This window comes from Hemitrygon akajei, chromosome 10 (genome assembly GCF_048418815.1).
Source record: "Hemitrygon akajei chromosome 10, sHemAka1.3, whole genome shotgun sequence".
Taxonomy (NCBI): domain Eukaryota; kingdom Metazoa; phylum Chordata; class Chondrichthyes; order Myliobatiformes; family Dasyatidae; genus Hemitrygon; species Hemitrygon akajei.
Genome location: NC_133133.1, coordinates 43,208,135 through 43,229,308, shown reverse-complemented (window position 1 = coordinate 43,229,308; position 21,174 = coordinate 43,208,135). Strand labels below are relative to the sequence as shown.

The 21,174-nt window shown below is 41.0% G+C and overlaps 1 protein-coding gene across 2 annotated transcripts; it reads left to right on the top strand.

Annotated features, from left to right (window-relative positions):
• The first annotated feature begins 1,476 nt into the window (after positions 1-1,476).
• On the top strand, positions 1,477-20,996 carry pdzd11 (PDZ domain containing 11). Of its 2 annotated transcripts, none has more exons than XM_073058134.1 (7): positions 1,477-1,664; positions 11,276-11,419; positions 13,989-14,072; positions 14,675-14,731; positions 15,640-15,738; positions 19,032-19,092; positions 20,130-20,996. In XM_073058134.1, the coding sequence occupies exons 2-7, from the start codon at positions 11,309-11,311 to the stop codon at positions 20,162-20,164; spliced, it is 447 nt and encodes a 148-aa protein (XP_072914235.1). In that variant the 5' UTR covers positions 1,477-1,664; positions 11,276-11,308; the 3' UTR covers positions 20,165-20,996. The 2 variants fall into 2 exon arrangements, with proteins under 2 accessions (XP_072914235.1, XP_072914234.1); XM_073058133.1 differs by having other exon boundaries at positions 1,477-1,681.
• Positions 20,997-21,174: the final 178 nt, after the last annotated feature.

Genomic DNA, 21,174 nt, shown 5'->3' with positions numbered 1-21,174 from the left:
GTGGTGAGGAAGACAAATGTGATGTAAGCATTCATTTTAAGAGGGCTAGAATATAAAAGCAAGAATGTGATGTGGATACTTTATAAGGAACTGCTGAGGCCTCACTTGGAGTTTTGTGAGCAGTTTTGGGCCCATTATCTAAGAAAGGATGTGCTGAAACTGGAGAGGGTTCAAAAGAGGATCACAAAAATGATTCCAGGATTAAATGACGTCATATGAAGAGTGTTTGATGGCTCTGGGCCTGTATTCACTGGAATTTAGAAGAATGAGGGGTAACCTAATTAAAAGACCTTGATAAGAGTGGATGTGGAGAGGATGTTTCCTATGGTGGTAGTGTCTAGGACCAGAGGACACAGACTCAAAATATGAGGGGTGTCCTTTTAGAACAGAAGAAGAAGAAGAAGAAAGCCCTTAACTCTGAGTGGAGTCATCAGGACACTGTCTTGACAGCATTTTTTTTAGCAGGCTTTCTTACTTCCACAAGGCCAAGTTGCTAGCTTGACACTCAACCCAGCACAGATGGAAAGCATGCAAGGAAGCCAGCTGGATTTGAACTCAAGAGCCTTCACTCCAAAGTCCAGCACTGATGCCACTACACCACCAACCAGCTCTTTTTAGAACAGAGATGAGGACAAATTTCTTTAGCCAGAGAGTGGTGAATCTATGGAATTCTTTGCCACAGGCTGCTATGGAGGCTAAGTCTTTATGTATATTTAAGGCAGAAGTTGATAGATTCTTGTTTGGTCAGGGCATGAAGGGACACAGAGGGAAGGCAGGTGTTTGGGGCTGAGAAGGAAAATGGATCAACCATGATGAAATGGCAGAGCAGATTCGATGGGCCAAATGGCCTAACTCTTCTCCTATACCTTATATGCCAGTGTTTTAAAACCTGCTTCTGATGCTGACCAAAGAACACCAGCTTGCTAATTGCATTTTACGTTATTTTTGTAACTTGCAGTAATTTTTATATTTTGCACTGTACTTCTGCCACAAATTTTTACTAGATATACCAATCATAATACACGTAATTCTGATTCTTTATAACAGTCGTGCCCATCTCTTTAACTATCATCAATAACCCATCAGGTGATTTCTACGACTTTTCCTACAGACCTGGCTTTTCCCAATCAGAGATATTCCCTTTGATTTATCCATCACTCCACAACAAACTGAGAACTAACTTGTTTTCCCGATACTAATCCTGATCGAGGCATATTGCACCAGAAAGTTTAATTCTTCTCTTTCCAGAGTTGTTGCCCAGCCTTCTGAGCATTTCCAGCATTTTCTGCTTTTGTCATTTTTAAAAAAGGTTGGAACCCAGCGATACAGAAGCCCGCAGTTGCTGGAAATCTGAAATACGGAGGGAAGGAGGGAAGTCGCTATCACCGCAGGACTGGTGCCCCAATTTCTCTCCTGACGTCAGCTCGTGAGGAACGACTGTTCCTATTGGTTGCTGCGGCCGCTGTTGACGTCAGGCGCTGGGCAAAGGGGCGGTGACAGTGGTTGCCTTTGGCTGGAGTTGGTTCCTCGGAGTTCGGGTTTAAATCGGAGTCGGAGTAAAGGTGGAGAAGTGGTCGGAGATTTAACCATTCCGTGGTGTTTATAAAGATCGTGCATGAGTCTGGTGTTGCCGCATTCGGCTCCCCGGAGTGCGACGTTGTTCGGTGAGGCCCAGGAGCAGGTCATTCCTTCTTCAGAATAGTTCCTTCTACTTTTTCCGCGGGGTTTGTTTAGTTCTTGAACTTCTGAATGCACGGAGTTATTATTGTCGGAAGTTCCATGTGCACAGTAGAAATACATGCGATAAAAACTCGTAGCTGAATTCAATGGGTCGCGAAGTATCTGTGGGGACCAAAGGTGTGTTTGGTCTCTCAGGAAATCCTTATTTAGGTGCCAGGCCTAAAATTGATTACAACATTCCAAATAAGCGGTGACCAGTGCTTTATAAAGTCTCAGAAGCACATCTTATGCTTCTAGGGCTCTTGAAATGAAAGCATTAATGGATTTGCCTTCTTTAACACTGATTGAACGTTCAAGTGAACCTGAATGGAATCTTGATGGTGGAGACCCTGTCTCAGGACTGTGAATGAAAAGGTGTATTGTAGATTAGGAGGTTGTTTAAGCAGGGCAAGAGAGGTGATGGATCAAAAATTACCCCAAATATGTTGTGTGAATGAATATTCTTCAATTAAAAGTAACAGTGATCAGAAAAGAAATGCATACCTCCCCTTTTAATCCACGACAATCAGCCCATTGATTCTACTCTGCCATTCTTCCATGGGTATTTTTTAAACCTCATTCTTACATATTCTTATAATCCTTAATCAGAACCTGTCAGTCTGCCTTAAATACACTTGGCCTACAGAGTTCTCTGTAGCAACAAATTCCACAGATTCAGAACCTTCTTGCTGTGGAAATCCATTCTTGTCTCAGTTTTAAAAGGATGTCCTTTTATTCTGAGACTCTGCCCTCAGATCTTGGAATCTTGTACTAATGGAAACATTCTCTCCATGTCCAATCATTCCAGGTCTTTCAGTTTCAAATAGGTCTCAATGAGAAGCCCTTCCCGCTTCTAAACTCTCTAGGGACATCAAATTCTCTATAATTTAAGCCTTTCATTCCTGAGATCATTCTCAGACCCAGCACAAGCTTGTTGAATACAAGATTCAAATTTCTTACAATATTCTAAATAAATTCTGACCAATTCTTTATAAAGCCTCAGAAGTATATCCTTTTATCAGAATCAGGCTTATTATCACCGGCATGTGTTGTGAAATTTGTTAACTTCGCAGCAGCAGTTCAATGCAAAACATAATAATATAGAAAGAAACAAATATTAAATCAATTATAGTAAATATGTATGTATTAAATAATTAAACTAAAATAGTGTAAACAGATATAATATTTAAAAAGTGAGTGTTTTTGGGCTCCATGTCCATTTAGGAATCGGATGGCAGAGGGGAAGAAGCTGTTCCTGAATCGCTGAGTGTGTGATCTGGCTTCTCTACCTCCTTCTGAACAGTAACAATGAAAAGAGAGCATACCCTAGGTGATGAGGGTCCTTAATAATGGACGTCACCTTTCTGAGGCACTGCTCCTTGAAGATGTCTTGGATACTATGGAGGCTAGTGCCCAGGATGTAGCTGACTAATTGTGCAACTCTTTGTAGCTTCTTTTGGTCCTGTGCAGTAGCAACCCTCCCCATACCATATAGTGATGCAGCCTATAGAAGTTTGAATGTTTTAGTTGACAGACCAAATCTCCTCAAACTCCTAATGAAATGGAGCTTCTGTCATGCCTTCTTTATATATAGCTGCATTGATATGTTGGGTCCAGGTTAGGTCCTCTGAGATAATGACACCCAGGAACTTGAAATTGCTCGGTGTCTCCACTTCTGATCCCTCTATGAGGATTGGTTGGTGTTCCCTCATCTTACCTTTCCTGAAGTCCATAATCAGCTCTTTTGTCTTACTGACATTGAGTACATAATCCTCTTTTGTGTATATTTATTGTCCTCTTGAAATAAATGCAATATTGCATTTACAGTCTTTAACACTGACTGAACCTTTAAGTGAACCCTGAGGCAATCCTGCACTAGGCCCCCAATTTGTGAATTCTCTCCCCATTTAAAAATAGTTTGCACATTTATTCTTCCTACCAAAGTGCATGACCTTACACTTGCATAAACTGTAATTAGCCTTTACTTCCTCTCCCAACCTGTTTAATTCCTTCTGCAGTCTCTGCAACACTGACTGTTCCTCCACCTGCCGTGGTGGTATCTGCAAACATGCCACAATAACAACAGTTCTCTGATTCAGATCAATAAGCTGGCTCACAGACTTTCCAGCACCACTGTATATTCAAGACTACCCCCTGCCTCTTGAATTTACAGCAAGTCATTGGTGTCTTCTACAGTGAATACTGGTGCAAAACTTATTTTGCTCCTCCATCATTTCCTGTATCTCTGAAGTAGTCCAATACCTACTCTTGCCTCTCATTTACTTCTGGAATCTTTTATGTTGTGGGACCTATAGTAATGTGGAGCATGTTAATGGACACTGGATACCCCACTAATTTTCTTATATGATGGTCATATTTTTATTGCTTTGGTTTGTTATTTTGTTTATTCACAATTTGATTAATGTTTAGTTGCACTAGCAATGGTAATATTTTAGTAGGTTAATTGATGGTTACGAGGAGCAAAGCTTATACAGGCACTTGGGGGCAGCTGAGGGGTCCTGGGGGACGGCAGTGCGCATGTGATTGAGTATTCGAGAACGGCCCCGCAGCATGTATGGTAAGTTGATGCGCTTGTGTTTCAGTATTTCCAGAAAGGTAAATAAAGACGTTATTTTAAACTTTTGCATGCCTGGAAGTCCCTTTTGTGTCCAAGTGTGCAACAATGTTGTTACCCAGTTTACCTTGTATTTCAACTTCTCTCTTACTGCTTTTTAAAAGTTGTCTTCTGTTAGCTTCTCACTGATGTTTGCCATATTGTATGCTTCTCTTTTTCTATGGTGTTGTTGACTTGTTAGCAGTGGGTGCATCGTTGTCACCTTGGTGTGCTGCTTCTTTCATGGGATAAAATTCTGAAATAACTCTCTCATTACTCCCAAAAATTTGTCATTACTGCAGTACAGTCTTCCTGGCTAAAGCTCTCTTCCATTAAAGATAATGTGGGTAAATTAGATTAATGTTGATGGGCAGAACAGTTCTTCATGGATATGGTGGCCTGAAGGGCTCATTTTTCAAAACAATAAATGATCAGCTTTATTTGTCATATGTACATCAAAATATATTGTGAAATGTAATTTACATCAAACCATACCAGCAAAGATTATGATGAGTATTCTGCAAATATTGACACACATTAGTCTCCAACATAGCTTGTCCAAACTTATTATCCCTAACTGCACTGGGCCTGTACTCACCGGAATTCAGTAGAATGAGGGGTGACCTCATTGAAACCTACCATATGTTGAAAGGACTCAATAGAATAGATGTGGAAAGGATGTTTCCTATAGTGGATGAGCCTGAGTCCAAAGGACACAGCCTCATAACAGAGGGACCTCCTTTTAGGATGGAGAATGGAGGAATTTCTTTAGCCAGAGAATGGTGAATCTGTGGAATTCTTTGTCACAGGCAGCTGTGGAGGCCAAGTCATTGGGTAGATTTAAGGCAGAGGTTGATAGATTCTAGATTAGTCTGGACATGAAGGGATACGGGAAGAAGGCAGAAGACTAAGCTGAGAGGGAAAATGGATCGGCCATTATAAACTGGCTGAGCAGACTAGATTAGGCAAATGGCCTAATTCTGCTCCTATAGTTTATGGTTTTTAGAATGTGGGAAGAGTTTATGGTGTATATTCTATAACATTCTGCAATTGTGTACAAGTTTGCTCTCTCTACTTAAGATGTACTTGCATTAGTGTGTAACAAAGATTTACCACATTGTGGATAGAAGAGTGGGAAGGCTTCAGGAGGGATCAAAAGACATAGGAGTTGAATTTGCCATCCAGTCCATCAAAGTACTTCACCATTCCATCATGGCTGATTTCTTATCTCTCTCAACCCCATTCTCCTGCCTTTTCCCTGCAACCTTTGTCACCCATACTAATCAAGAACCTATCAACCTCCTCTTTAAATATACCAAATGACTTGGCTCCACAGTGGCAATAAATTCCACAGATTCCCCAGCCCCCCAGCTAAAGAACTCTCAGCGCCACCTACGGTCATTCAGCATCAGCTAATCCCCTTGTGTGCATCGGCCCTGCACCCACACAGCATAATCACTGTCCCTCTTCTCAGAGCTTGCTACTAGTGCCTTGAAGTGCTCTGGGCCCCCAGACAGTGAATCTCACCAAATGGCATCCCTTTGCATGCAGTCTGAGGCTGTCCTTGGCTGAATGTTAAAATAATTCCTTGTGATTTCATTGAATCATTAAAAAAAAATACACTCAGTGGACATTTAATTGGGTTTACCTGTACATTAATGCTAATATCCCATTAGGCAATCACGTGCAGCAACGCAATGTAGAAAAGCATGCAGATATGATCAAGAGGTTCAGTTGGTTTTCAGACCAAACATCACAATGGGAAAGAAATGCAATTTAAGTGACCAACTGTAGAATGATTGTTGGTGCCAGATGGGGTGGGTTTGAGAACCCTAAACTGCTGATTTCCTGGGATTTTCATTCACAATGGTATCTCGAGTTTACAGAGAATGGTGTGAAAAAACAGGTAACATTCAGTGAGCAGCACTTCTGTGGGTGAAAATGCCTTGTGAATGATAGAGGTCAGAGGAGAATGGCCTGACTGGTTTGAGCTGACAGGAAGGGAACAGCAACTCAAACAATCACGTGCTACAACCGTGGTGTGCAGAAGAAGAGCATCTCTGAATGCACAACACATCGAACCTTGAAGTGGATGTGCTATAGCAGCTGAAGACCATACTGGGTTCTACTCCTGTACCTAATCGAGTGGCCACTGAGTGAATACTTATTGGGCTCTACTGAGGTAGTGCCTTCCTGCATTGAGTTGCTTAAAATCAGAGGTTGTGGTCTCAAAAATAAACTTGAACATTTAGGACTGGGCTAAGAATCTTTTTTGCAGAAGGTCATGAACCTTCAGTGCATTTTTTTAAATCCAAAAGGACTATGGAAGAGCACTGAATACAGATAAATAGAGGTGATAAATTGTGACATTGAAAGAATATAGTTACTGAGTTGGTGGAGGAGGCACTGAGAGCTGAACGGCCTAGTTCTTGTAAAGAGCCTTTCTCATCCTGGCATTTAACTGAGAATAAAAGGAGAATTGAATTAACAAAGGTATCAATACCATTATGCTATGAGCTTCAAGCTTCAAAACCTGGGCCTCTATAACTCCCTCTATGATTGGATTCTTTATTTCCTCCTTGGTAGATCAGTCCGTACAGATTAGTGATAACGTTGTCTTGTTGACATTCAGCACGTGTATATCTCAATGATGCATGTTTTGCTCTTTGCTCTACTCCCTACACTCATGATTGTGGGGCTACTTCATCTATAAATGTCATCTAGAACACTATCTATGCACCATCTATTAATTAACCAATGAGATTACTATTGGTGGCAGAATCTCAGATGGTGACAGTGAGTAGAGGAACAAAATAGCTCAGCTGGTTGAGTAGTGTCACAACAACAAATTTGCACTCAATGTCAGCAAGATCAAGGATCTGAATGTGGACTTCAGGAAGCAGAAGTTAGGAGAATACACACCAATCATCACTGAGGATTCAGTGATGAGCAGTTTCAAGTTCCAGGATGCTAACATCTCAGGATCTATCCCGACCGACCACATTGATACAATCAACATGAAAGCTAAACTTTATTAGGAGTTTGAGGAGATTCAAGATTCAAAAACTTTATTGTCATTCTAACCGTACATCAGCTCTGCAGGGCAGAATGAGACAGTTTCCCAGGAGCAGTGCAATCATAACAACAAATGCAACACTAAATAATAAACATAACAATAAATAGTAAAACACAACAGCCACATGTCAGTTAAAATCAAGTTATAAGTGTCCAGTGCAAGTTAAAAGTGTCCAAAGCAGAGTCAGGTAGAACAGCTATTTAGCAGTCTGACTGCCTGTGGGAGGAAGCTGTTCAGTAGCTTTGGTTTTAGTTTTGATGCTCCTGTAACGTTTGCCTGATGGCAGAAGAACAAACAGTTCATGGAGAGGGTGTGAGGGGTCTTTAATGATGTACCATGTCTTCTGGAGGCATCGACTCTGAAAGAGGTCTTGGACAGAAGGTAGGGAAACCCCAATAACCTTCTCTCCTCCCCTTACCATCCTCTGCAAGGCTTTTTTGTCGGCAGCACTGCAGCTGGAGTACCAGGCTGTGATGCAAAAGGTCAGCACACTCTCAGCCACTCCTCTGTAGAATGTAGTTAAGATGTTAGTGGGGAGCGATGCTTGATTAAGCTTCCTCAGAAAGTGCAATCTCTGCTGGGCCCGTTTCACAATCCCAGTGGTGTTCCTGGACCAGGTGAGATTGTCCGAGATCTGCACTCCAAGGAACTTGATGTTTTCCACTCTCTCCACTGTGGAGTCGCTGATGCTGAGGGGTGTGTGCTCAGGCTGAGATCGTCTGAAATCGACGATCATATCCTTGGTTTTGGTGACATTAAGCATCATTGTTGTCACTGCACCAGCTCTCTAGGTGTTTGACCTCCTCCCTGTACATTGTTTCATCATTTTTGCTGATGAGCCCCACCACTGTGGTATCATCAACAAATTTAATAATCAGGTTCCCCTTGAATCTGGCTGCAGTCATGTGTTAGCAGTGTAAACAGCAATGGGCTAAGCACACAGCCTTGTGGGGATCCAGTGCTCAGTGTGATGGAGTCAGAGATGTTCCTGCCAACACAGACTGACTGTGGTCTCTCTGTCAAGAAATCCAGAATCCAGTGACACATGGCAGTGTTAAGGCCAAGCAGTGACAGTTTCTCCACTAGTCTCTGCGGGATGATGGTATTGAACACTGAACTGAAATCAATGTACAGGATTCTGGCGTAAGTGTCTTTGTTGTCCAAGTGAGAGAGAACTGTGTGCAGTGTGGTGGATATTGCATCCTCCGTAGTGCGATTTGGACAATAAGCAAACTGTAGAGGATCCAGCGATGAGGGGAGGCTGGCTGTGATATGAGGCTTGACAAGCCATTCAAAACATTTCATCACTATGGGGGTCAGGGCAACCGGACGGTAATCATTCAGACAGGCTACAACTGATTTCTTTGCTACAGGGATGGGGACAATGGCTTGACTAAGGGAGATGTTGAAAATGTCTGTCAGGACATCTGCTAATACATCAGCACATTCCTTGAGCACAAGTCCAGGGATGTTGTCGGGACCTCCCACTTTTCGTGGGTTGACCCTGGCAAGAGTCCTCCGTGTTTGCTCTAAATCAATGATTGGAGCCGGCTGGTCAGATGGCAAGAAGGGACTGGCTGTCCCCCTTGCTGTAGTGTTTGATGCTTCGAAGCGTGCAAAGAAATTGTTAAGCCTGTCTGGAAGAGAGGCGTTGCTGTCATCAATTTTCTGCCTGATCTTGTAGTCTGTCAGAGCTTTAATTCCCTATCACATCAGTCTGGTGTCATCTGTGTCACATAAGTGTCCATGTATTTTGCTCGCATAGGCCCTTTTCACTTTCCTGATCCCTAGTATTTGGTATGTCATAAAGACTAGCAAATTTCTACAGCATTCTGGATGATTATATCTCTGTCTGATATTGAGACGTTATTGCACAGGATCATAATGAGCTTCAGAGGGTTGTATGCTCAACCAGATCTATCTTGGACACAATCCTCCCCACCATTGCAGACATCTTCAAAAGGCAGTGTTTCAAGAATGCGGTGTACATTATAGATCCTTATCATCTGGGACATGCCCTGTTTTCATTACTACAGTCAGGTAGGAGGTACAGGAGCCTGAAGACCCACAGGTAACATTTTAGAAACAGCATCTTCGTCTTTGCCATCATGATTCATGAACACTACTTCACTATTGCTCTTTTGCACTATTCATTGCAATTTATGTCTGCACTGTACATACAGCCTCTGCAAAACAACATATTTCACAACCAATGTCAGTAACAGTAAACCTGAATCTGATTCTTCTAATGAGTAATTCACTCTAATTATCAGTATTACTCCAGTTGTTAATTTTCCCTTTTGACTTTGTTAGTTAATTTTTGTTCTTCTCAGAAATTGTTGATGGTTCTCAAGTGCTATGTGACTTCGTCCTGGGGACCATGGAGAGCCTGCTATGATTCAAGAAAAGGGAAAGGAAAATTGATACATGGAGCTGGAGGCAGATAACCACTTATACCTAAATGCAAACACTCTTGCTGTGCGTCGGTTCATGGATTTCTTTTAGTGATCTATTAGGACCTGAATTTTTTTGCTTATACTGTCGAAGTTGCTGAAGAGGGCAAAAAGTGGATGGGTAGTGAATTATTTACAGCATATTTTGATGTTTCCACTACGTATTCATAAATTCTGGTTCGGTTTCAAAGTCATTAAAACTGCAAATAATAGAATGCATTCATTACACACACTCACATTAGATATTGCACTGAATTCTTGTTAGTCATGTGGGCAACACTACAGATGAATAAAGTGGCAAATGAATAACTAGCTGCCTGTCAAAGTGGCAGCTCGTGAGCAGAATTCTAAGAAAGTCATGTTGCAGCAATAATAGAATTTGGTTAGGCTGCTCGTAATATTGCATGCAATTCTCCCCATTACAGGAAGGATGTAGAAGAGATTTACCAGGTTATTGTCTGAACTAGAAGATACCAGCTGTAAAAGAGAGGTTGGACAAACTTGGGTTATCTTTGGAATTTCAGAAGCTGAGGGAAAATCACAGCTTTATAAATTTGAGAGTTATGTATAGGGTAGAGAAGCAGATTTTTTTCCCCCCAAGTTAGAATTATCAAATAATAGAGGACTTGCTGTAAATTCAAAGGAGATGTGCAGGGCAAGTTTTTCTTTAACAGAATGGTAAGTGTCTAGAATGGGCTGTAAAGTGTATTGGTGGAAACAGATACAAAAGTGGCAAGTAAGAGGCTGTTCGATACATTAATATGCTTAGTATGGAGGGATTGTGGATCATATAGACAGAAGAAATGTAATTCTGTCTCATTAGTTTTAATATTTCTGGCTCCTTTGTCCTATAAGATGGTCACAAGAATCATGAACAACTGTAGATCACTTGTACATCTGGCTTGTAACTTTAAAGTAGACTCATGATTTTGCTTAATTTAGAATTATTTTACTGGATATCTTCCTTTAATGTTATTTTCTGTATCATACCCAACTACAGAGCAAAATTCTCACATTTCACATCAGTAGAGACACATTGTCATTTTTTTTGTTATAAATACAAGAATCAAATGGTAATACTGTACCATTCACCAACTGCCTTTTTGAAAGCAGGCATTTTAATGCAGTTCTCAGGTCATTAATCTGGATAATATCAAAACATGGAACAGTACCATAGCGTCTGCACTGAATAGAATGCAGAGTTTCAGCAAACTAATTAAACTAAACCACGAGTATACGTTAAATTAACAAGCTAGATATACAAGAGGTCTGGTATTGTTCACATGTACGTGTGTATCATCTTAAAGGACAGTGGAGCCAGAAACACAATTAATGAGGCGGTTTGATGCTGCAATAAGTGGTCTCTTGATTCTTTCTGAATATGACTTTCAGTTTAGGACCTTGTAATTACAGGTTGTACAAGCTTGTTCCTGCACTTGTAGACCAATGTCGAATCGTGTGTACGTGGACCCAAAAGGTGCTTATGATGAATATCAGTATCCAGTTGTGTTTTTGCCACCGTATGAGAATCCTCCCCCCTGGATTCCACTGCACGAGGTAATGTTTATATAGATTGATTTCTCTGTAACACTGCTGATGACCTCATGGTATTTGGTAAGCATTTGGTAATTAGGATTGAATGGAAAAATGTGAAGCTGTTGAGACACCAAACCATCTCATTCTTGATGGTGAAACTCAGTTTATGATAAAATCTAGTTACCTTCCACTTTCCCCCCTCTGGAACTGAACCTTCTTCATGGAGATTGCTACTTCTTTCCCATTGTGTCTCATTCAGGAGTGTCTCTGTTGGAATTCTTAATAAGGCTCCTGACATTCCAGGTCTTCCAACTTGCATCTGTGTTGTTAAGTTTATAACTGCGATGACTCAAACATGATACAGTAAGGACATTAGTGGCAAGGGGGAGCATAATGTTGGGAGACCAGCCTCTGAATTGCATATGAATGCTAACATTTTGTGCATGCGAACACCAATTAGTATTTATATGTGAATGAATGGCCTCTGAGGTACTCTTACCAACCCCACCTAGCTCTTCCATGTTTCGCAACTGACCCTGCCCTCAATTATTGCAAGCTTCCCATGGATCCTCTCCTGGAGTCCTGCTCCAATACCCAGCGTTGACCATGATCAGTCTCTGGTTCCTGCATAAACAGCTGGCCCTACATTTGATTGCTTCAAACATTTTGGTGAGGTTGAAAAGTATCGTGATGGGTACTGCCAACAAGAGAAAACCTGCAGATGCTGGAGGACTCAGCAGGCTAGGCAGCATCTATGGAAAAGACTAAACAGTCGACATTTCAAGCCAAGACCCTTCATCAGTTCTTTGTTCCTCCAGCATTTTGCGATGATAGGTACTGCTCCTTGCCTTTCTTTTGATTTTGTTACACAGGCCTTGCTTCAGCTACACACTTGGCCCCATTTGATGTAATGATTTCAAAAGAAATGCAAGCAGTTGCACCAATTGCTGTACATATTTTTATTTTTAACCTCACTGAAGAATTGGAATCTGTCATCTGAAAGGGACTGTGGAATTCATTGTGTGCCATGTCATGTTAATGTTACACAGGTGATCATGGTCCCATGACTATGACTGTTCTTGGCAATTGTTTCTACATAAGTGCTTTGCCATTGCCTTCTTCTGGGCAGTGTCTTTACAAGATTGGTGATCCCAGCCATTATCAATACTTACCCAGAGATTGTCTGCCTGGCATTAGTCGTTGCAGAACTAGGACTTGTGATGTGTGCTAGCTGCTCATACAACCATCCATTACCTAGTCCCAAGGCTTCCTGTGACTCTGATCAGGGACCTAAGCAGATGCTACACTTGCCCAAGGGTGACCTACAGGCTAGCTTTACACCTCTTTTGGTAGGTTTGTATCTTCACCCCACCATCAAATTTTGCTAGTTGGAGAAATTTGCATCTGCCATATTGTTTGCATCATGACAAGCAAGCCATAATCCTAAACAAAAGGATCCATAACAGGCAGTTTCAGTGTAGACTGTGGACTCAAGTAGGTGTGACATTGCCCTGACAGTTCTTGCAGCCACCTTCCACTTCACCTCCAACAGAATCCTCAGAGGAAAGAAGATGGTCCACAGGCTTAACTGAAACTATTCAATCTACATGGTCTTCACTCCAAAGCAAGGTCAGCTCATCTCAGTCATTGACGTACTTCTACATGCATGAGGCAGCATTCCAATCACTGTTGGCTCATTTGCAGCATCCTGTTCCTGCTTTATGATACTCCATTCCAGCAGTAATGGCTCAAGATGAGACGCTGGAAGATGTGGATCTCTGCTCAAATCTCAAGCCAACTCCCATAAAGGCAAATGCCAATGATGAAATTCACCATAATCTTTAATATAGCAAGACAGCCTATAATTGACTGAGGAAAATGTTTGATAAGCAAGACCTTGATGTGACATAGAACTCCTTTTACCAGGCATTAGTGATACTTGTCTTCCTCATATGTCTCAGATACTGATGACATACAGCAGATACCAAGGCTCTTTATTGTTAATACTAATGCTGTTTCTCCAAAATCCTCCAAAACCACTAAAAGATTAGGTGAACCAATAGAACCATTCTCTTCCAAGCAAACATCCCCAGAATCAAGACTATGATACTTGATTGGTTTTGTTGGCTGACCAGGTCATCACATGCAATTTTGTCATGGAAATAAATTAAGGATCCTAGGATGTTCAAGACTCATTGGGGAAAAATGGTCTATGTTATTTTACTTTAATGAATGTTTTCCAGAGTAGCCTTTTCTCCCATTTGTAAAAGTTGCATTGAATTCTGACATACTTGCTTTCATAAAAGGATAATTCATGAAGATAGTAATGAGTGAATAGAAATCTGATATGTGAGCAGTCCTTGTTATTAAGTGTATAATTTAAATAAGCATTATAGCCTAAACTTTAAATTTGCAAAGCTACAGTTAGCTACAAGATAAGCAACCACAGTGAAATTTGATAGCTGTGGAACTGATGTTTCAGAAATAGTATTCTCTCTTATTTCAATGAGACTGAAACAGCAGGGGATTTTAATTTTTCAGCAAATGAAAAGTATGGAAAATAACATTTTTTAAAACAACTTTTCATTAGAGGTTACATCATTCTGACTACAACAATGAACTGACCCAATTTTTGCCTCGAACCATCCAGCTGAAGAAACCTTCTGGGGCTCAGGTAATAAACCTTCCAATTCAAGGTCATTCTCAGCTGTGTAAATATTGTTAAATGTTTTATCTTTAATACTAAATTTAATGATCTTGTATAGCGCTGCACTAAAAATTTACTAGTTATATTCTCAACCAGTTCTAAAACTTAAGTTGCAAGAAATGTCCATGAAAATATCCTATTTCCAAAGCTATTCCAGCTTTAGCAAGGGTATAACCAAGTAAACTCTGGATTCACTGATGAATTTATAGCTTCCCCCTCCCCCAGGCTTTGTGAAATGAGTTTGGGGGTAGTAGTCATTTGATTCATGGCTTTAACCTCCCCTTAATTTGTCACTAAATTGGTTTCAGCTATTTTTCCATGTGCAAATTTATTTTGATGTAGCTGGTTAGGTGAATTGGCTTTGAGTAAATAAATAATTGGATATCTACAAACGAGATGCTACTTCTGGTTTTGTGAGCAGCTGATCTTCAGTTATAAACCTGTACAAATTCGACTATGGTTTGAAATTTTCCAATTCAGGATGGCTTTCAATCAAGAGTTAATGAATGCTTTCCTGGAGATTGTGTAAATTCTAATCTTTAACTTGCTCGTGTTCCTATTTCATCTAGCTTGGATTCAACATCCGAGGAGGCAAGGCCTCACAACTTGGCATCTTCATATCAAAGGTTGGTGTTTCGGCTTAAGACTTGCATCTTAGTGAGCTATTTTCAGTTCTAAATTAATTTTAGGCTGCTTTGCAGGATCTCATTCCTAGTGAATGTGATGCCAAAGCACACAACCCATCATTCACCTGGATGTGTCATTCTACAGTGACTCCCTCATAGGAAATTGGGGGGGGGGGGGGGGGGGGAGAAGGTAATTCTTGTTAAGGTGCAGACAAGCACTAACTGGTTTTAGTTAAAGTACCATGAAAACTTCCAGGTTGTAAAAAAAACACAAAACTGATTTTCGTATACTAATGTCCTTTAGGGGAAGCAAATCTTTCATCCTTAACTGGGCTGGCTTGTACTTAAACTGTAGTCTCATCCTATGTGTTTGATGCCCCTGACTCAACTTGATCAATTGAACCAGGGCAAATATATTCAGTTAAACAAGGAATAAAATTGAATGAATCACTTGACTTCATCCTATGAATTCAGAAATGGCAAAGACTCCTAACCCAGTTGACTTTGCAAAATAGTCCTCGCATCGATATGGGGACTATTTAAATTTCTTGAGGTATCCAACAGACCAGTGAAGCAACAGTCTAACCCAGTGATAAGCCCCCAAGACTTGGTGGGCTTTTTATTTTGAATCCAGCCTGTCCTCCATCTCATTTGCTAATTGAGAGCATCCATTGTGGAAAATATATTATTTCCTGGAACTTGATTTTCAGTGACACTCTTCTTTAAAAAAAACAATCTCCTTCCCTGTTCGGTGTGCAGCCCTTCTGACTGAAACCAAGATCATTTGTTAACATGCTCCCAGATTTTTGTCAGCACACAAGTTTCAGAATGTCTAATAATTAAGTACTGTATGCCTGTCAAAACAGTTAAATTCTAATCACACATTTGGACATTACCTTTTGCTGCAGGTGATTACTGATTCTGACGCAGATCATGCAGGGTTACAAGAGGGCGATCAAGTTCTTGCTGTGAATGACATTGACTTTCAGGACATAGAACACAGTAAGGCAAGTATCATACTTACTGTAGTCATACTTACTGTATCATACTTACTGTATCATACTTACTGTATCATACATACTTTAGTGACTTAAGAAGTCACTAAAGAGAATCTGGGTATCTGTATACAACAGTTGTAACCCTGATAGGTGAACAATACATGAAGTATTACTTTTAAAGATTACAAGTCTAAATTCAGGGTATCAGGATTTAATCAATTAGAAGGTATTGATCAAAGGAAGAAAGATAATTTATAATAAGAGTAGTAGTAAAAGGGGAAAATGCTGGAAATCGTCAGGCTAAATACCATAAAGAATTGCAACCTTCATTTGTTCCTTCGGTCATTATGGGGAATGTGAACTCGCTGCCAAATAAATTGGATGAGCTAGCCTCACTAGTAAGGAATGTTAAAGCATACAAGGAATGCAGTTTAATGTGCTTTTCCGAAACATGGCTGACGGCTAACATCCCGGATGTAAATGTAGAATTACCTGGTTTTACTACGGTAAGATTTGACAGAGATGCCAAAAAGTGTGGGAAGAAGAAAGGAGGGGGACTCGCTGTCTACATTAACGTAAGATGGTGTAACCCCGGGCATGTGAGTACAAAGATCTCCGTTTGTGAAAGAGATATTGAGCTGATCGCCGTGAGTATGAGGCCATATTACCTGCCGCGAGAATTCGCAAACGTCATTGTGGTGAATGTGTATATCCCGCCGCGTGCCGACGCAACGGTAGCGTGTGACGTCATCAGCTCCGCTGTTGCTAGGCTTCAGACACAGCACCCTGAGGCACTGGTGATAATTACAGGGGACTTCAACCATGTGACTTTGGATAAGACACTACCTGCTTTCTCCCAGTACGTGGATTGTTACACCAGGGGTAATAGGACTATTGACCTACTGTATGCAAACGTAGAGGATGCATATAGTGCATCCCCGCTGCCTTCACTGGGGAAAGCTGATCACAACCTGGTTTTGTTACAGCCCAGATATAAATCAATTGTGATGAGGCATCCCACTACCACACGCTCTTTTAGAAAGTGGACTCCTGAAGCTGGACAGGCCCTGAGAGACTGCTTCGGTACTACTAACTGGGATGTACTGCAAGGGGGGCTCTGTGGGGGCGTTGAGGAGGTCACTGAATGCACAACGGACTATATTAACTTTTGTGTGGATGCCGTTGTTCCTGTTAAAACTGTTCGCTGCTATCCCAATAATAAGCCCTGGATCACTAGTCACATCAAAGGCCTCCTAAACCAGAAGAAGAGGGCCTTTAAAGATGGTGATCGGTTGGAGCTTAAAAGAGTTCAGAAGGAACTCAGAGTACAGATAAGGGGGGCAAAGGAGCAGTATAGGAGGAAGCTAGAACAAAAGCTGCAGAAAAAAAGCATGAAGGAGGTGTGGGATGGGATGAAGATCATCACCGGATGCGGTGCAAAGCGGGGGGCAAACATAAGTGGAGATGTGGAGAAAGCGAACCAGCTGAACAACTTCTTCAATAGGTTCGACAGCACAATCTCATCCTCACCGCAGAACTCCACACCAGGCTTACTTCCCTCACAGGAAAATAGCCACTCACAGGAGACCTTGCCCACGCCCAGGATTACGGCTGCACAGGTGGAAGGTCAACTGAGGAAGATCTGTACCAGCAAGGCGGCGGGACCGGATGGAGTTTCCCCACAATTACTGAGGGCCTGTGCGACTGAGCTGGGAGAACCACTACAGCGCATCTTCAACATGAGCCTGGAGCAGAGAAGAGTACCCAGACAGTGGAAAACATCCTGTATTGTCCTGGTACCGAAGAAACCACAACCAAAGGAGTTGAATGACTTCAGACCTGTTGCCTTGACGTCGCACGTTATGAAGACCATGGAGCGGCTGATAATACAGAATCTGAGGCCACAAACCAGGCACGCCCGGGATCCTCTTCAGTTTGCGTATAAGGAGAAGGTGGGAGTGGAGGATGCTATCACATATTTGCTGCACAAATCCCTCTCTCACCTAGATGGGGTCAGTGGTGCTGTGAGGATTACATTCCTGGACTTCTCTAGTGCCTTTAACACCATCCAGCCCAAGATCTTAAGGCACAAACTAACGGAGATGGGAGTAGACTCTCACATGGTGGATTGGATAGTGGACTACTTGACAGATAGACCTCAGTATGTGCGGTTGGGAGACTGTAGGTCTGACACGGTGGTCAGCAGCACAGGAGCGCCGCAGGGGACCGTGCTCTCTCCGGTCCTGTTCACCCTGTACACATCAGACTTCCAATATAACTCGGAGTCCTGCCATGTGCAGAAGTTCGCTGACGACACGGCCATAGTGGGGTGTGTCAGGAATGGACAGGAGGAGGAGTATAGGAAACTGATACAGGACTTTGTGATATGGTGCAACTCAAACTACCTGCGTCTCAATATCACCAAGACCAAGGAGATGGTGGTGGACTTTAGGAGATCTAGGCCTCATATGGAGCCAGTGATCATTAATGGAGAATGTGTGGAGCAGGTTAAGACCTACAAGTATCTGGGAGTACAGTTAGACGAGAAGCTAGACTGGACTGCCAACACAGATGCCTTGTGCAGGAAGGCACAGAGTCGAATGTACTTCCTTAGAAGGTTGGCGTCATTCAATGTCTGCAGTGAGATGCTGAAGATGTTCTATAGGTCAGTTGTGGAGAGCGCCCTCTTCTTTGTGGTGGCGTGTTGGGGAGGCAGCATTAAGAAGAGGGACGCCTCACGTCTTAATAAGCTGATAAGGAAGGCGGGCTCTGTCGTGGGCAAAGTACTGGAGAGTATAACATCGGTAGCTGAGCGAAGGGCGCTGAGTAGGCTACGGTCAATTATGGATAACTCTGAACATCCTCTACATAGCACCATCCAGAGACAGAGAAGCAGTTTCAGCGACAGGTTGCTATTGATGCAATGCTCCTCAGACAGGATGAAGAGGTCAATACTCCCCAATGCCATTAGGCTTTACAATTCAACCACCAGGAGTAAGATATGTTAAAGTGTCGGGGTTGATTGTATTTAATGTATTTAAGTAAACTACTTAAGAACTTTTTAAAAGCTATTATTAATGCTTTTTGAGAGAGTGATTTAGATGCATATCATATTTTTACTGAGTTAAGTATTGTATGTAATTAGTTTTGTTACAACAAGTGTATGGGACATTGGAAAAAAATGTTGAATTTCCCCATGGGGATGAATAAAGTATCTATCTATCTATCTATCTAATAATAATGTCCGTTTTCCATAAAGCAATTTTTTTTATTGCTGTAAGTTCTATTTTTCTGTTGCACAGGCCGTTGAGATCTTGAAATCTGCAAAAGAGATTGTAATGAGGGTTCGCTACTTTCCATACAGTAAGTAGAAGCCTAGTTGGTTTATTAATGGGTCGTGTATTCAAAATAAGTGGTAATTAGTAATTCAAATGAGGAATTCTGCAGATGCTGGTAATTAGTTACCTAATTTTCTCATGACAGTGCTGATGGTTTGACCCACTGAATCTAAGCCAGTTCTTAGAGAAGGCCCATTCCTTTTTCCCTGCAATGCATATTTTTCTCACCCCCATCAACTTAACCTCCTACCACCTACCTGAGCTAAAATAATTTACAGTAATTGTTAAATTTACAGCAATGTGGGAGGAAACGGAAGCATAGTCATAGCACTGAAAATCAGGATGAAACCTAATGTGCTTTATTCCACTGATCTTAATCTCAAATATCTTTGAATCACATTCCATCATAAGTAAACTGCTAGGTAAAAACAAGACTTCTCAAATTCAACCGCTCCAGTATTAAAATAATTTGTCGGAAGGTTCCGTATTTCCACTTGTGGAAGGATTTTGAGCCTACTGTCAAATGGCTTGGTTCTCTTCACTGAGGAAGTTTCTCTTTCTCATTTGCATTTGCTCTTTAGAAATCATTTAATCTTTACTTTGATTGGCTAGAGGAAATAGTAATTGGTTGTTGCTGCCTTTTAATCCCTAATGTGCTGACTACTACAATGAATATTCTGTACAAATGAAGCATCATTCCCCCCCCCCCACCTGTAGTTACTCATAACAAAGGGTAACATTTCTTTAACCTTTTTATTATTAGTAATGAAGATTGATAATGTACAAAATTCAAGGTGGCTGATCTTGCACATCCTCCCATTGAACTCATTTACTCCTCTTCACTCTGGGGAATTTCCAACCCTGAAACTACTGTGATATAAACCAGGTGTTGCATGAATGAGGAGAGAAATTAGTTTTTCTATTTCTGTTGGAAGTTCATTGATTTGTTTCTGATTATTGACAATGCCTTGACTGAGGTCACAATTACTTTGTGGAATACTCTTTGGGAATTGAATGCTGTTTTCTTAATCCATACTGAATAATTGTTCTGTCTTTTTTCAGACTTTCGAAGGCAAAAGGAGAGAACAGTGCATTAGGAGGAGGTACTACAGATGACCATGTGATGGGATCACTACACCTTAAATTAGCTGGAAAATTAATACTTTTTTCACGTCTTAACTGATTGCAGTTGAGTCAGGATGGGATTTTAAAATGTGTGGTATTTATTGAAATGCAAATTTTATGGAAATTATTCTCTTGTTAGTCTATAGTGAAAAGGTACCTGGTTCTGTAAAAAGAAATCCAATCCATGAGCAGGTAGCCATAAGAGTAAAATGTTTGTACAACTTACACTGGATCAGTTTTAATAATGGATATTGTATTTAGCTTTTTTCTATATAAAAATATATCTGGAAAGCTGAAGGTTCAGATCAATACATCGTCACCTCCCGCTAACTCCTTTTTAAGCTCCAGCAGTTGCAACATTTGCTTTACAATGACATAGGTTTTACTGTAGCAATGAGATTGTGTTTGTATCAAAATTCCCCACTTTTTCATCTGGTGTCAAATGGTATGCAAAGAGATTTTGAAAGAAACATGCATATTTCTGCAACAAACTTACTTTGGTAGTTCTAGCATGGGTGAAAGCCTGTATTTTGTCATTACATCAACAAACCAGTAGAGTGGCTGTGTGAAAATATCTTGCTTTATGAATAAACATTTTCTGTAACCATTGGTATACACAAGAGAATTGAGTAGCTTTTCCCCATTAAGCAATCAGAAATATAACCTCAGAAACAAAAGACCCTACCTGCAAGAATTACTGATATCTATTTTACCAAGATACCATGTAAACAAATCACTTTACAAACTGGTAATCAAATTTCTTAATGCATAGATTACTAATAAAGTGGAAGTAAGATGCAAAAATGCTTTTTTAACTTTTCCTTATTAAGTGCTCCAATATAATTCTGGGCAAACACTAAATCCCAGAGCTTCAAAACAAATGAGGTAAGAAACAGTAACTTGTTCAATAACTATATTTCACTTGGAAACTTTACAGACTACAGAAAGGGATCTGTTATTGAAGCAGAATTTAAAATTCAAA

What these genes read in the sequence shown, in the direction of transcription:
- pdzd11 (XM_073058133.1), top strand. Translation starts at nt 1,616, where the DNA reads ATGAGTCTGGTGTTGCCGCATTCGGCTCCCCGGAGTGCGACGTTGTTC. An exon ending in TCGGTGAGGCCCAGGAGCAG is followed by an intron (nt 1,682 to 11,275) that starts GTCATTCCTTCT and finishes TTGTAATTACAG; the next exon opens with GTTGTACAAGCTTGTTCCTG. An exon ending in GGTTCGCTACTTTCCATACA is followed by an intron (nt 19,093 to 20,129) that starts GTAAGTAGAAGC and finishes GTCTTTTTTCAG; the next exon opens with ACTTTCGAAGGCAAAAGGAG.